This window comes from Gopherus evgoodei, chromosome 12 (assembly GCF_007399415.2).
Source record: "Gopherus evgoodei ecotype Sinaloan lineage chromosome 12, rGopEvg1_v1.p, whole genome shotgun sequence".
Classification (NCBI taxonomy): Eukaryota; Metazoa; Chordata; order Testudines; family Testudinidae; genus Gopherus; species Gopherus evgoodei.
This window is the reverse complement of record NC_044333.1, coordinates 13,967,581-13,984,733: the sequence shown is the minus strand read 5'-3', so window position 1 is coordinate 13,984,733 and position 17,153 is coordinate 13,967,581. Positions and strand designations below refer to the sequence as shown.

At 38.0% G+C, this 17,153-nt stretch overlaps 1 protein-coding gene and 1 long non-coding RNA gene across 11 annotated transcripts in view; one reads left to right on the top strand and one right to left on the bottom strand.

Moving 5' to 3' along the window:
* Positions 1–9,875, bottom strand: part of LOC115660635 — a 32,691-nt gene extending 22,816 nt beyond the window's left edge. Inside the window, exons 1-2 of the long non-coding RNA XR_004002861.1 lie at positions 9,838–9,875; positions 1,438–1,655 (exon numbers count right to left, since the gene is read on the bottom strand). This is a non-coding gene — a long non-coding RNA (uncharacterized LOC115660635). The remainder of the gene's footprint in view (positions 1–1,437; positions 1,656–9,837) is intronic.
* The window catches only part of FTO (FTO alpha-ketoglutarate dependent dioxygenase), a 335,810-nt gene that overhangs the window by 63,789 nt on the left and 254,868 nt on the right, over positions 1–17,153 (top strand). For all 10 annotated transcript variants that reach the window (XR_004002860.1, XM_030582220.1, XM_030582224.1 and 7 more), the window contains exons 2-3: positions 7,458–7,535; positions 16,382–17,036. Coding sequence is in view for 9 of the 10 variants with exons in the window: in XM_030582220.1 (XP_030438080.1) it covers positions 7,458–7,535; positions 16,382–17,036 (733 nt within the window). In the remaining variant the exon portion in view is untranslated. The remainder of the gene's footprint in view (positions 1–7,457; positions 7,536–16,381; positions 17,037–17,153) is intronic.

Sequence of the window (17,153 nt, the reverse complement as noted above, 5' to 3'; positions counted from 1 at the left end):
CTTTGCAATTAGTATTATTTACTTTCTATCTCACAAGTCAGCACAAGTACATTTTCAATAGTTACAGATTTGAAAGAGTAAACTAAAAAGATTTAAAGTACACACACCTCAATGACATTAAACATGAACTGATGAAATTACAATCAAAGCTCATTATAATAATCAGTACTTGTGTCAAGAAACCTTCATAACAAAATGGGACTTTGTTAAACTTTCCAAGACTCTGTTGTTAGATAAATTAAACTAACTGGAATGCTTCTTTCACAATATTTATTAAATAAACATTGGACTAAGCAGTCAGTTTGTGATTCTGCCCCTGGAAGAGGCAGTGCATTTGTTTCACTGTTTCTGGAGCAACCCAGGAGTGAGATGGTGACCTGGGGAGTCACAATATCACGTAGAGCTATGCTCTAAGTAGGTGGTACGTTGCAACAGGTCTGTGCTTGTCGCAGTATCTGCTCCCCAAAGCACTGCCATAATTATACTGCTACGAATGTTGGGGTACGGAGTCCAGGCTCCATCCTCTCTTGCCACTTTCCACTCACTTGTGCAAAGGTGGGGACATGGAGGTCTCATTGAGCATCCATTTTCCCTGTGCATAAGTGGCAACAATCTAGTCTTACACCCCCTTTTGCTGCCTTGTGTTGACATGCAGGATGGGCCACGGTCTGGCCCTCTATGCAATTTCAAAATACCTTTTAACACCTGTACAGAAAATAAATAGCTTATGTTTATGGGTTGGTATCCATACACCTCCATTTTTTTACTCTATAATTATTCATAGTTTAATTGTATAGGAGGCTCCTATTCCCTGTATGTTTCAGAGAGATACAGCATACATGAAAAAAATCTATCAGAGATTTATGCAAGATTTTATGTGAAAATAATAGGGAACAGGATGAACGGTTAAGTATATGCGACAATAGGATGCATGTTGAACTTACATTATTTTTGTAACATCTGCCTAAATGCTTTTTCTTCTGAGACATGACAGATCTTTACTTTATTCTGCATGCTGCCAATCATAAGTTGAGAATAGGCAGGTGTGTGCTTGGACTGAAGGAAAGGGTTTGATATGGGGATTTTTTTTTTTTTAAATCATGAGAATTCCCTTTGTAAATGATGTGGAAGGAAGAGCATAACTTTCTGTAGACAGCAGCTTCTCCTGCAGTCCACCCAGGCAAACAGTCCTTTGCTCTCACTAGAGGACTAAGAATTAGCTGCCTGCTTCATTGGTACTTGTTCAGTGGGTCCATTGTCACCTCCTCACCTGCAATATCTCAGTTGCCATAGTCAGTATTTGCAGGAGCCTTCTGCTACTGCCAGTGCTCCCAGCCAGCCTGGAGTAATCACCTTCCTTTATCTAGTCTTAAATTCATGCATCTGAGAGAGAGGACGCCAACTGCCAAGTGGACAGGCATCATTGGCTTTACTCACCTATGCACAGATGGGTGGATGTCTTCTCTTACTCCCTTTGCCCTTATTCCTTTGTAATTTTCTGAACAGGATCAACAGGGACTTTTTGTTGCATTCAACCAATTTTCTGTCTCCTCCTTTACTTGCAGTGTAGGATGTAGTAGCACTGGTGTATTCTCCAATTTAACACCAAAGTGGCGTTTTACTCATCTCAGGCCTCCATTTCTCTCAAAGGTCACCTGCACGTCAAAGAGAGAAAATTCAAACGCTTTTCTGAATGATTCATATGATGAGGGTGACCTCTCAGCCTGGGGGTGCATTGTTCTGCAGATCCTGCTCAGAGAACAGTGAGGAGGGTATTGGTGGAAGGACAATCCACTCACTCACTCATGCTTTTATAGGGCTTGTCTACGCTTACTGGAGGATTGATGCTGCGGCAATCAATGCACCGGGGTTGATTTAGCAGGTCTAGTGAAGACCTGCTAGATCGACCGTTGATCACTCTCCCGTTGACTACTGTATTCCACTGGATCAAGAAGAGTAAGGGGAGTCGACAGGAGAGTATTTCCAGTTGACATCGCATAGTGTAGACTCTGTGGTAGGTAGATCTAAGCTATGTCAACTTGAGTTACGCTATTAATGTAACTCAAATTGTGTAGCTTAGATCGACTTTCATGCATAGTGTAGACAAGGCCTCAGAATCTTAGGCCTTGTCTACACTAAAGGGAAAAGTCGATTTAAGCTACACAGCATCGATGGGTCTTCACTGAATTGACCGCTGATGCATCAATTGCTGCAGCGTCAATCCTCCGGTAAGTGTAGACAAGCCCCCAGTTTGTTTAAACTTCATCTATATTTTCAAAATGTAACATGGGATTTTGGCTGTGTGACTCATTAAGATCAAAGGTTGGTGCATCACTATAAATCAATAGTTCTTAACATTTAGAAGGAATAGTTATTCGTAGACTATATTTTGGAAGTGTATGGCTGATTTATTACATATATATGTGGTCTTGCTTCACGTCCAGAGAGATTACTTGATGTAGTGAAGCTGATCTTTTTTTCTCTAGCAACATCGTGCATATGTGAGAGATGCATGGCAGCAGAATGCCCAGGGCTATTTTTAACTCATCGCACCAGATTTTCGGGTGTTTTTTATAAATTGATCACTCTTTGGAATTAGTTTGGGTCATTCAGTTTGGTCACATTAATCCTGTTTCAAGCAGTGCCCACCCATTTCTGTGGTTGTATATCATCCTCTTGTAACTGTCAACAAATTTGATAGCTGTCATTTCTACAAGGGCATGGTAACAATTTAATGTCAATTATTCATAATAGTCAAGTATTTTACTTCTGTTATTTAACTTATTTCAAAAGTGGAGATACCTGTTGTTCTCAGCACTTAGATACAAAGGTGATAGGCACCTTTAAAATTGCATTTGAGAGTGACAGAAGAGAGAGCCTTAATGATGCAGCATGGTTCTTTTCTCCTAATTATTTTAGAACACCTTAATCCAAATTTAAATTCTCCACTAAGAGGCAAATCTTGCTTGCCTTGATGTCATTGAGACTATTTGTGTGAGGAAAAATATCATCTTTTCAATGAATGATACATACATCATATGCTACATTCCATCATTTAACTTGTACTTCTTTCATTTCTAAAGATATTTTATGATTTAGAAATTCTTGTGACGTCGTATGTCTAAATATGATCTACAGTACGGGTTCATACCAAGGTCTTGGTCTGTAGCTTGGAGCAACTTTACAATCTTCTGGCTTTCCTGTATGATAGTGTTTGCACAGATGGGGAATTTTCATTTGAAAAACTAGGCTGTGCTTAGTTTTCATAGCACATACATTGAATAGGGTTCTTATGTGTTGTGTAGTTTTACAAGTAAGAGGAATGAAAATCTATTTGGAAATGGTATTGATGCCCTGCATGATGATATATCAGGCAGATAATTTTTGTCCAGCCATGCTGCCTGGATGGAGAATGTCACTAAGTGTTCCCCCTTGAACTGCTTAATTGGTAAACAGTTAACCAGGCATATTGGGGGGAGGGATAGCTCAGTGGTTTGATCATTGGCCTGCTAAACCCAGGGTTGTGAGTTCAATCCTTGAGGGGGCTGTTTAGGGAACTGGGGTAAAAATCTGTCTGGGGATTGGTCCTGCTTTGAGCCAGGGGGTTGGACTAGATGACCTTCTGAGGTCCCTTCCAACCCTAATCTTCTATAATTCTATATAATATTTCAGAATATAAAGTCAAGCAGTGTACTTTTGCTGCACCTTCATTACACTCCCTGATTATGTAACAGACAGAGCATTTGTCTGCACCAGTTACTGTTCCTGCTGTCAACAAATAGGCGTGTCGTTATGGAGATGGCTTCCACATCTCATCATGGATCTTAGCAACAGCTACTGGTACATTAACTCATTGTTAGTAAGGGATATAGACATACAAAAATTGCATGGCGAAAGTTTTACAAAAACAGGGTCCTCTATCATTGAAGCTAACAGAGAGCTCACTTAACTGGGGGTAGCACATTCCTTATCCTCACTATTAGCCAGCCACTAAGAACACACGTATGCATTATGCCAGTTTACTGCAAATGTTAGAGTTGGGTTTAGAATGCAGGTGTTCCTGGCTTCCAGTTCTGTACTCAGCTACACACCTAAATAATGTCTCTTAACAGTCATAGCAATCCATGAAATGTATTTACACAGAGATCCACTCCTATCTCAGAAGACAGAGGAGCAGGCGTGTATAGATTTCCAGAGCACTGCAAGTACATGATGATGATGCATCTAAGCAAGACATAATCCCCCATGTCAACAGACAGTCTCAGTATAAAAGCCAATTGGAAGAAACAAGCAGAGATTTTATTTTAAATCAGATATCAATATTCTGTTTCTAAGGTCTTGTTAATTACAAAGAATTTTAAAATATAGGAGTCAGATGTAGAAAAAATGTCTCTTTAAGCTACTTAGTAATGGATAATGTTACATTTTAAAAAGATCTTTCCACCTTTTCTGCACCTGATGAAGTTGCTGTAAGTATACCACTTATGTAATACTCCTTATACTTAGTCTACAGCCAGCTGGTATAGCTGGGTCTTTGATTTTTCTCTTTTTTTATATTTTGGAGGAATTTGTGAGTAGCTTGATGTATTTGACATCTATGAGACAGCTTCTTGTATATGACGAGCAGTGTGTTATATCACCCAGCTGTGTGTATTTGTCTGTACATCAAGCCGAGGAGCAGCACTTAGCCAGATCTGACAATCAAATGTGAGCTAGTACTACCCACACTCAAGAGGGCATTTTAATGTTGTGTGCTTTTGCCAAGAGCTTGGCATTTGACAAAAAAATTGTCAGAGGTGTTTCTCCTCTTCTGTCTGCTAGCCTTGTGTTCTGATTTTTGTTTAGTTTAATATAGTTTTATTGTACAAACAAGAAAAGAGTTATAAGTTATGTTTCAAAGTCAGGAAAGGCAGCCTACTGTTTTCAGTGTAATAAATAATGTTAATATAAAAGTCATACAGTGTTTTTTGTAACATAAAAGAATGACTGTTTGGGAATATGCAGCACACTAACATGTCTGCCAGCTTAATCTAAAGTTACATTCTGCTTGGTTTCACCAATGACTCATTGTCAGTTTATAAAGTGTCCCCAAAGAAAACTATAGACTGAAAGATCAGAGTACATTTCTAGTTTGTAAATGTCAATGCTGTTCTTGTCAGTCTAGTTAGGATCAGTGAATGTCAGTCAGTGAGTGGTGATGTTATTAGTCTGTGCTACCTGCTTTTGGTTCAGACTGACTGACCAACCTGATAGCCATAATACTTCAGTCTTCCCCTCCACAAGTGAAGCACAGTCTTTATTTGCCTTATGCTATAACCTCAGGACAACAATAGTGAAAATTTGTATTTTGTCTTTTATACCCTAGCATTGCATTTGTGTTCTTAATAGTTTAGCTTGTTTTGTCTCTGTTTTTATTATAAGATCAGAGATTGGTCTGTGTAATATTTTCATTCTTCTCAGATGCAAACACCGTAATGGGGAAGATCAGTTTAGGATAGCACATGGGACACATTAACCAGGAATAATGGGATTATGGAAAGGGAAATTTAGTGAATATTAAGAAAATCTTCTTGAGAAAGAAACCTTGTAGCCTGTGAAATATTCTAAGCAGGAAGTAGTAAAAGCCAGATTAAGACTAGAGAAAGAACTGTAGGGGTGTAGAGAATAACTTTGCAGTGGCAGAGGAATGGACTAGGTGAATTAGAAAGTGTGACTACTAATTTTGATTTATTTAATTTGATTTGAGCTTGTTGATTTGTTTCAGAGTTTTAACATTGTTATAAAATGTATTTCATTTCTGATTTCATACACATGCTTTTTTCTTGTACCACATGAACATTTTTAATATGCAAAAAAAATTAAATGTTTCCCATAGTTGGGGTTATATGGTGGAAAATATTTAAAGAAGAAATATATTAAGGATTTGAAGCCCCTTGTATTCAAGCATTCAAATGTTAAGGCTAACTTTTAGCTTCTTGTGGCATTTCTAACTGCTGTTAGTATCATTATAATTTTATTAATTATTTGTTAATGACCAGTGATATCCTCAGTACTGCACAAGACACAGTCCTTAAAAGGTAAAAGAGAGACACAGATGAGATACACTAGGAGAGGCAAAGGAAATATTGACCAGGAATGTTGAGCAGAATCTTACACTTTCTCAATTTTCTCCTTTTATATCAGGTTCAGGCAGAGATGGAATTTGACTGATGGGGTGGAATGTACATTGGTCATGGTTTAAAAATTATTGCTTCAAAAACTCTGGCTAGGACCAAACTCTCTCTTTTTCATGGTCTATGGTGTTAACTCCATAATAAAAACACACAGTGTCAGCTATCTATTTTATTAAGACATACATGGAGGAAAATTACGGGTTACAAACCTGCTTTTCTTAACCATTTTCTTAAATGATAGAAATATTAAGTAGTTTACAACCAAAACATATTCATTTTACTCAGAAAACTGTTAGTTCTGTCAAATTAATTGCCTCAGCCACTCAGAAAAAAACAAAGATAAAAGAAAAAACATGAGAAGGAAAAGGAGGGGAAGCTCTTCTTTTTACAGGCAGGTGCTGGGTGACTATTAGCCACAACTGTGATCTGAAGCTATTTCCTTGGCCAGGCAGATTTCCTGGTCCACATGAAGTCAGGTTGAAAGACTGGATTGGAGATGAGGTAAAGAGGACGAAGTTTCCTTTTCTTTTCTGGTTGGCAGGAATGAACAGACATTATATGAGACACAGTCTACAAATTCAGGATTGTTTAGAGTGTTATTAAACCACAGCCTGAGGTACACTAGGCTTTACATCCATTAAATCCATTATTTGAAGCAGAAAACAAAGAAAAGCAAAGAAATGAACAAGATCCAGCATTTAAACCAGGCAAGGTTCTGCAGAACCTTTGGCTACACTTGAAATTGGCAGCGCTTTGAAGTGTGAGTGTGGTCAGAGCGCCAGCGCTGGGAGAGAGCTCTCCCAGCGCTGCATGTAAACCACATCCCTTACGGGTGTAGCTTGCAGCCCTGGGAGCCGTGCTCCCAGCGCTGCGGCACTGATTACGCTGAGGCTTTACAGCGCTGTATCTTGCAGCGCCCGGGGGGGTGTTTTTTCACACCCCAGTTGCAGCGCTGTAAAGTGCCAGTGTAGCCAAGCCCTTAATAAGTGTACTTTCTTAGTGTAGTAAGGGAGATTCTCCAAAGGAAGAACTGAGGATACCAAAAAGTACTGTATTTAATCCTCTGAAACTACAACTGAAATTGGGGAAACTCAATTAAGTGGGCAAAACTCAATTAAGATGAAGTTGCATCTACTTCTCCTTATTTAAGATGTGTTTTCTTAAATTTTGGCTAGTGAAACAATACTAACTTTCTATACTTTTTATATTCCTAACACAACTAGTTTATTATTTAACTGCTTCTGGCTTCTTTGACTAATTTCATATCATCCTTTTTTTTAACAGAAGCAAAAGCTTCTTGAAGAACTTGGAGAGAGCTGGCTTCCATATCTGACACCTAGAGATGCCGAATTCCACCAACTGGTATTGTATCTTATTTTTAACCTTATTTATAGTAAACTTGATTGGGCATTCTTATCAAACAGCAAACCAATCTTTATTTACTGGTGCACTATTAGAGCTGACAAGACTAAAATGTCACTTCTGATTCCTTTTTGAGGACTGACATAGGTAAGGTCTTGGAGTATGAAGTGGAGGGTGAGATTATTCAGCACTCAGGACAGAGCAGAATCAGGAACCTTGGTGTGAAATTCTTCTGCAGTAAATGGGAGTTTTGCCATTGACTTCAACAGGACCAGGATTTTACCTTTTGATCTTTAGTTCACACCTGTACATGGTAGTTCTAAAAGTCTCCTTTTTAATCTTTGTTTAAAGTAAAAGCTCACATAACATATAAAGTACTTTCTGTTTTTGTGTTTTCTTGTAATTTGTGATCAAGTGAATTGTCTGACATTGATTTACAATATCTCATGCTTGACTGGAGTAAAAAGAGCACTGGGAGTCACTGTTCTTTCAGAGGTCTTCATGACTTAAATCATCTAGAGAACATGTTCTATAGACTGGATTTGGCAGAGATGAAGAGTCTTTAAAAGTGAGATTTAAAATATGTGGGTTAATTATGCTTATAATTCTAGTCACAAGCAATACACAATGGTTAAAACCTGGCACAGAACCTGAACTACAAAAGCCAGAATGCACGCCTCAAATGAAATTTAAGGAAAGCTAAAACAGGCCCAATAGTCACATAACTAAACCAAATTAGTATACAGAGGCATAGCATTAAAGAGCTAGAAGAATACTCCTACGTGTATCTTGGCCCTTTCTCAGATCAAATAGAAAACATGTGGAAAGAATTGTAAGTTCAGTCAAACGAGGCTGGAACCTATTCAGTAAGATGAAAGACATAAAAAGGAATCTCTTACTTAGCCTGAACAACTATAGCAAGAGTTCTTACATTACAGCCGTGTCAACTTTCTTGTATTGACATGTGGCTCAAAGATGGGTATAGTAGCAGAAAAAACAGCACTGGTCTTGTGCTGCAGGAAGGGAGGATATTTTTTTGCAGAAGCTCCTGAACAAGAAGAATTTTAAGATGGCAGCTTTCCACATTGCAGATAAAAAGGGTGGTCTGGGTTCAACTCCTGGCTCAGTTTCACAGACTTCCTGTGTGATCTTGGGCAAGTCACTTGATCTTTCTGTGCCTTACTCTCTATCTGTAAAAAAGGGATGATTAATATTTCCTTTCTTCTCTCCTTTGTCTTTCTCATCTATTTTGAGGTATTTGGGGCCTTCTCTGTCATTTTACATATTTGTACAGTGCCTAGCACAATGGGACAGAGATCCTGTTGGAGCCTGTACTGTAATATAAATAACAAATAGTGATAAAACACATGGTGGACAAACTCGCTACCAAGAAGAAAAGCACTATTATGGAGCGCTTTTCTTGTTAGCGTCCTTTTCCCAAACCAAACCAAAACAGCAAACAGACTTCCTTTCCAAGGTCTCACCAACATTCAGTAAAAGTTCTTGCCCCTTTTAGGGTCTGACTCAATCACCATTTTCTCCTTCCTTGATTCTGTTACATCCCCTACCATCTGTTTCCATTTCCTTTTATACCAGCGTCTGGGCCTGATAGCTTGAGCCTAGCTGTGTGTCCTCCACACTTCTTAGCCCTTCCCTGCAGAGGTGACAGGGAAAGACATGGTTGAGCTGAGGTTGCCACGTGGAGTTTCACAGTATCCATACTGGTAGAAGGGCTTTGAGAAGAAGATAAGCAATCAAATTAGACCAAATTAAAGTAATTAATGCTATTGAAAATATCGAGGATCTTACACAAAGTCTATTGAAGTCAACTGAAAGTCTCCCATTGACATCAGTGGGCATTGGATCAAGCACCAAATGAGCATAGGTAGAACTCATTGCCAGAAGGTGAGATAACAACTGAACTTTTATAGCCTTGGAAGGATTATACTGAGTAAGTTTGTGATGTATGTACATAAAATATGCCTCCTGTTTAGTTTGTGTGTGCATGCATGTGCATTTGCACATATATGTGGTAACGGTAAACATCACAAACATTTTTCATTTAATAACCATGATATAAATTCTAAATTCTTACTTAAACAGCTGCTGTGGATGTCACAAAGTTTCGCTCCTACCACTAATGTTATTTCCATAGTACCTATATGTACTTAAATGGGAAAAAAGGGAGAGACTATAGAAAACAAAGGCCTGGTCTACACTGGAGGGAGGGGATCGATCTAAGTTACGCAACCTCAGCTATGTGAATAATGTAGCTGAAGTAGATGTACTTAGATCTATTTACCGCGGTGTCTTCACTACGGTGAGTCGACTGCTGCCGCTCCCCCGTCGACTCTGCCTGCACCTCTCACCAAGCTGGAGTACAGAAGTTGATGGGAGAGTGCTCAGGGATCGATTGCTGCTTGCCAGTCCGACCGGTAGCGAAGACATACCCAAAATACAACAAAATGCATGATGATGTACCATAGATTAGTCTGTATGACTTTCCTTGTTTTGAACGACCTGTCTTACTTAAGAGTTTCCAACCTGTGAGCAATGTGGTTTGAACAAAATGATGTTGGGAGGGTTAGGCAGAATATCATTCAAAAGCTGCTGCGTGCCTAGAGGAAGGAAGATGTACTCTGAGCATAGTCCTGAAGTCCCTACTTTAAAAGTACTTCCATTGCACTTCCTTTTCAATGGGCATTTTTCCTGATCAGAGCAACGATCCTCACCCAGAGCAACGAACCTTTTGGAAATCAAACAGTGAACAGCATCTGAGAAAAACACTAGAAAAAAATATAGTAATAAATCAGAGAACTTCCCAAATGTCTTCAATGAAACATAACATCTCATAATGTGAAATATAAGTGTCAACTTGCTTATCAGGGGACCTCTTCATTGGTTTGCAGCTGTAGTCAGGTGCTTGAGTGGTGGGGTTATTATGTCTTTTGAAAGCAAATTATGTGTTAGACACCATGACATGGCCAATTTTTAAATACTGTTTATGTAATATATATAAGAAAAATTAAGCACAGAATGTTCATGTTCATTCTGGAAGTTATCAGTGCCATAACTACTTCTAGCAGCATCAATACGAACTGACCTTTAACATCTGCTGTAAGAGTGACAGCACACAGGACATGATTCTTTTCAACCAACATGGTGGCCTTCAATATGAATTCAGTGTTTACCCTGTTTTCTGATCCCTTAATGCTTTCCTTGTGCAGGACATAGCATGATGGCTGGTTGGATTTTAAAGAATACCAAACAGTATTTTCAGATGATATGTTTAAAATATGTTTCCACTTCCTGTTTTCTTCTGAGATACGAGTGTGTGCTTTTTAGGGTAGAACTCTAAAGACACCATATAAGAAATATTGATAAAATAGTTTTTAAGCTTGTAATCTTAGTGCACAAGCCAAAAGTAACATGCTTCTGATTTGGCTGACATTGAAATGTGGAACACATTACCTCCATGTTTTAAAAGGAGAGTGAAATATTGGTGCGTTTGAATAAGCTCTGCATCTTCCTCTCAGATGTGTATTTTCACACTTCCAGTTGCTTTGCAGCATCTTGTTTAATTCCATCCTCTCTTCGTTTGTTTATTTCTTTGCTTGCAACTTTACTCATGCAATTCATGTAACAACTTCAATAGATTAATGGTGTTTTTAAAACTGTATTAAAATATACAGCACCTTCCTAAATTTGTAATGATGATATATGTGATTTGGCTATTGATTAATATAAAAGTCTAATCTGACCTTCTCTTATGTTAAAGTTGTGCAAAGAAATCCAGCAGTGATGCTACACAAGTGAACTACTAAAGCATTAATTTATTCCTTAAGCATTACTTATATGCAGAGCCTTATATACCTGTGCACAATGGGATCAGATTCTGTGGCAAGAACTAAATACTGCAACAAGCACCCCTAGATTCTGTAGTAGCATTAAATATTTTATCTCCGTGAAATAGCCTTCATTCCCATCCTCATGCTCCCAAACACACACACGAATATGGTTCAGAGTTGAAAATACTCATTGACATAAAATTCCTCAATAACTATTTTCAGTAATGATTATTATTAATGATGTTTTTCACAGTATTCTTCAAGCAGCTCATGGGGCTCAGCAGTTATGTGGCCCAGCTCAGAGTCTCCTTCCCACATGTGCCAGGAAAGCGGGGAAGAGGTCATCATCTCAGCTCTTTGGGTTGTGGCTGCTGCTCTGTTCTCCAAGCAGCTGATCTTAACTCAGCTTACCTCATCTTCCCAGTCTATACTTTTGGTACTCCAGCTCTCTGGTTAGAAGCTGGATTTTAGCTCCAATACCTCAACTCCCTGTTGCCTGCTTCGTGGAATGGTGCAAAGACCACATTCTGTAATCCAATTAATTTATCTTTGTGGGAAAAGCTGGGGAGCAAGAAGCACTTGCAGGCAGGTCCCAGCAGAACAGGAAGATTGAAAACAAAATGTTGGATGACTGGGTGTAACAAACTAGCAAACTATCTGGAGTCTTTGATAAAGCCAAATTGTATAACCACAGAATCACAGTGTCTTTGGAGCTCTGATTGAGATCAGTGGGGCAGATGACATCTTTTAAAGGTGTTTTGCCAGGCTCTCTGCAGACTCAGGAAGACAGCACTTCTCCAGTTTACTCTCAGATCACATTTTAAAGGTTTTTTTTTTTTTAAATCAAAGATGAGTTTCCTAGAGCACAGTTCTGCAGCTGTAGGATAGTGAAATACTGGGGCCCTGTTTATAGATTCTGGCCAACATTTTCAAAATTTTTTATCTAAAGTTTGACACTTAAGTTGCCTCATTTTCAGAGTTGCTGAGCACCTGCAGTTCCTACTGAAATCAGATTTAAAAAAAAAATGCTTCCTTGGGAATTTTTGTGGATAGTCTTGTGAAACTTTTAGCATACAATATATTAAATTAATTTTAACAATTACCACCCAACGGTGTCATGGTTTATTAATCAGTTAAATAGTATCTAATGCAACCCCATTGTTACTGCTAAAATAGCAATCTTTGGATGCTTTCTATTTCAATTCGTTAATAACACATGATTTTCAAAACCGAGGTGTAATAGTAAGTTACAAAATCAAGTTTAACCATTTAAACTTGGAGAGACAGAAGATGGAAATATAGTTAGGTAGAGAACCAAATCTGAGTTATATCTTTGATGGTTAGGTGATGGAATGGTGGTTGTGAATGTGATTGTTGTTGATTCAGGCAAGAGACAGAGGGTCTTTCCTTGGCTGAGGAGGACCTCAGGCTAAAAAGAGAATTTAGTGTCTTCTGGCCCAAAGATTGTAACAGTAAGCTAGACCCAGTTGCTTGATGGACTCTTCCCTTTCTTGGTGGCAGGGACCAGTGAAGGCAGTGTTAAGTGAACCGGCAGCCTCTGTCCAAGGGTGAATAGGGTTAAATTGTCAGAATGAGAAACATCAAGGCCTGGAGGTAGGAAGTCTGTAACTAATCCAATTAAGACCATAATTTGAAGCAGAATATTAAAGTAAATGCAAAGAGAAAGAGACACACTGAACACACACAGTGCAAAGATGAACAACCATCAGCCCTTAAGTCATTCCCTAGTATTTAAAACTTTCAGTTTGTACATGCAAAAAATGTAGGATGTTGATCAAAATCTCTACCACATTTTCCCACTAGATGTGTTCACTCAAAAAGCCCTGTTTGTAAACTGAATAACTTCGGCACGGGCCAGGAACATCAACAAAAATCCTGTTCTCAAAACAAAAATCCACGTTGCTTAAGTGCTTTTGTTGCGATTAAGTGTTTTTAGAATTTTACCCAGAGTTCCAGGATAACAGTTCATTCTACAGGCCTTAAATGCTTTACAGTCACTTCTCTTTAGGTAGGCAAGATGCATCTCAGATCTATACTCTGTTTGCAGGGAGTAGAATGGGAATCCCAGAGTGTTTCAAATAATACATTGAAATATTTGCACAAAATAATAAAAAAACTTTGCTGCTGATGAATTTACTGTATTATTTCCTCTCTTTGTTTATATGGGTGTCATAACCTTACAGTTCCTGAGAGGAATATTTTTCAATGTTGCTTAACTCAGCCGTACTAGTACTGTATTTTTTGTGCATTCCCTGTTGCAACTAGCAGTCTTCCAGGTCAGTGTTCAGCAATCGTCTCAACTGCTGACATGTCTCACAGAGGGACTGCAATGATTGGTCTTTTGTTTTGTTTTTTTCAGCAGAGTAAACACTTGCTCTATAATGGGGGTTCACAAACTTTTTTCACAGTGTGGATCAAATCCTTAGATAGGGCTTGTGTTATAGTCCAACTCCCATCCTGTTTGCAATCATTTAATATCCAGTAACAACTGCAGCAATGTCAAGGTCCAGTTTTTTTCTCCCAGAGATTTGGAAAGGGATGAGCTGATATGGAAGGGATATTATTTTATCATGTCAGCTATGCATATTTGTATTTTTTTTTCTTGGAGTAGGACAAGCAGCCTATTATGTGTTGTGAACAATAAGTTATACAAGGCCACTTGTAGCTTGGGATAGATATCACTTCATATTTTATAAATCTAAATAAAATAGTGTTCCTTTAAGAAGCAGCCATATACTTTCTCTTGTTCAAAGCTTTAAGTGTTATGTAAGGATGCATTTAAAATGTGTCTAGATTATTAATAAAGAACAACGTGCTGATTTTTGCCTCCTAGATTGATAAAAGGAAAAAATATTGGATTGGTAACCTTAAAGATTTAATTTAACTGCACTGTATTCCTTTCTTGTGTTGAAAATTGAAATTAATTGGCAGGGTCCCCCTTTCCCAGGATAGAATCCACCAGTATGGCCTGCATTCTTTGTTCCTAGATATATGACTTTACCTTTGGCAGTATTGAAATGCATATTATTAGCCTGTGCTCAGTTTATCAAGCACTCCAGATTGCTCAATATCAATGACCCGTCTTCTTCATTATTTACTACTCCCTCAATTTTTGTGTCCTCTGCAAACTTTATCAGAAAAAAAATTGTTTTTTCAGGTCATTGATAAAAATGTTAGATTGGTTCTTGGCCTACACTATCTTTGTAGAATCCCACTAAAAACACAACTGCTTGATAATGATTCCACTTTTAAAATTACAAGTTAAAATTAAAAGTTAGCCAGTTGTTAATCCATTTAATGTGTGCCATGTCAAAGTTGTATTGTTCTATTCTGTTAATATGTCATGTGGTACCAAGTCAAATACCTTTCAGAAGTCTAAGTATATTACATCAACACTATTACTTCTATTGTCCAAATGTGTAATGTCAGCAATTAGTTTTGCAAGATCTATTTTCCATAAACCCATGTTGATTGGCATTAATTACATACCCTCATTTAATTGTTTATGAATTGAGTCTTGTATCAGCCATTCCATTACAATGCCCTGAAATGACATCAGGCTGGCAGGCCTATAATTTCCCGGGTCATCCCATTTACACTTTTTAAATATTGGCACAAGATTTGTTTTCTTCCAGTACTCTGGAGCTTCCCCAGTATTCCAAGATTTGTAGACTATCAACATTACTGGTTCAGTTGCTCCTCAGTCAGCTCTTTTAAAACTCTTGGATGAAAGTAAACTGGACCTGATGATTTAAAAATGTCTTTAGTAGCTGCTGTTTTAACAGCTTTCTGAGATACTAGTGGAATAGAAAGTATTTCTTCATCATCATCATGTATCACATGGTTTTTTACCAAATGCAGAACAGAAATATTATTGGACACTTCTGCTTTTTCTGCGTTATTGACCATTCTACCACTTCTATCTAGCAATGGCTCGGTATCATGGTTAGGATTCTTTTTGTTCCTAATATATTTTTAAAAACTCCTTATTGACCTTAATTCTGCTGGACCTTGATTTGTCCTTGTGTCTTTTTTGCTTCTTAAATCAGTTTTCTACAATTTCAAGCTTCTGATTTATGTTCACTGCTATCAGCGTCCCCTTATTTTATTTGTTTGTGATGAGAAATATATTTTATTTCTCCCTTAAGCCTGGTTGCTTTTTTAATCAGTGTAACTTTCTTTCTCTATTGTGCATTTTTAGGTATCAAATAAAATTATCATGGAGAAGCAGTGTGGCCTAGTGGATAGATCATTAGAGTGGGATTCAGGAGACCTGTGTTCTATTCCCAGCTCAGCCACTGCCCTGCTGGGTAACTTTGGGCAAGACCCTTCACCTCTGTGCCTCAGTTTCCCTCCCTGTACTTTGGGGTAATGATACTGAACTCCTTTGTAAAGTGAGTTGAGACCTACTGATAAAAAGCTAAGGATTATTATTACTCAAATTTTTCTGATCAAATTCTTTCTTCCAGCTAATTTGGCTCATAAATGTTTTCAGCTTTGTGAAATTGTGAAATTTTTAAAGCATTAGTTATATGTATGTGTATATTTCTGGTTTAGAGGGTATTCCTCCCTGCCCCTGTCTCTCCAGAATTGGTTTCTTCTTCCTACTAAGCTGGAGTGTAAGCGTCCTGAGGTCAATATTGGAACTGATCCAATTTGTCAGTGTTCTATCTGCAATGTGGCTTCCTTGTCTCGTAGTCTTTGTCCAAAATTTTCTCTCCCTCTACTGATGTGCTTGTGCAGCATCCCACTTGGCAGATGTATTTCAGAGATGCTGTATGTATATGTTTTGTAAGGTACCTTATAATGTTAAAGTACTAAACAAATATTAAGTAGTATGTCTTCCTTATTGCATCACATTCTAGATTTATTGTGTAGTGAATATGAGCATAGCCTTAAAAATACATACTTGGATATTTAAAATATGTTCTGGTTTGTACAAAATAATGAATTGTGTGTTTGTTTATTTATTTTTAGTGGAAGACCGCATATTCCAAACTCCTCCTCAGGAAAGCTGATAAGATACCCCAAGAACTTCATCACATAGTGCAGGAAGCCTTTTTGACCTTGCAAAAACATGATTGTTTCTTCCAAGATCTTGTTAGGATCAAAGGAAAAGATTTTCTTACACCAGTATCTCGTATATTAATTGGAAACCCAGGATGCACTTACAAATACTTGAACACAAGACTATTTGCTGTTCCATGGCCTATGGAGGATTATGAAATAAAATATTGCCATCCTGAACTATTTACAGCTTGTAAAGCTTTAATCAAACTTAATGACTTCTTGACTATAGAGGCAGTCCAGGCTTTGCAAGAACAAAATTTATCTGGGACCAATGAAACTGAAGGTACTGCTGTTACAGATAGAGAACAGGATTTTTCTAATTTTATTATGGGGTCCCTCTTAGAAGATCAAAGCAGTCTTTATACACCAATGAATGACTGCACCAGTCTGAAGTATAGAACATCTTATAACTTGACTTTATTGAATTATATGGATCCTCTACAAATGCCGTACTTGAAACAAGAGCCTTATTTTAGAATGGGGAATATGGCAGTGAGCTGGCACCATGATGAGAATCTGGTTGAAAGGTCAACAGTAGCTGTGTACAGTTACAGCTGTGAAGGTGAGTAGTGGGGAGGTAGCACAGTATAATTTGGCAATTAGTCTAAATGTTTTAATGCCCTGAAGCTTTTTTATGTTTTACTGTGTGAACATGCATACAGACGTACCTGCAAACCTG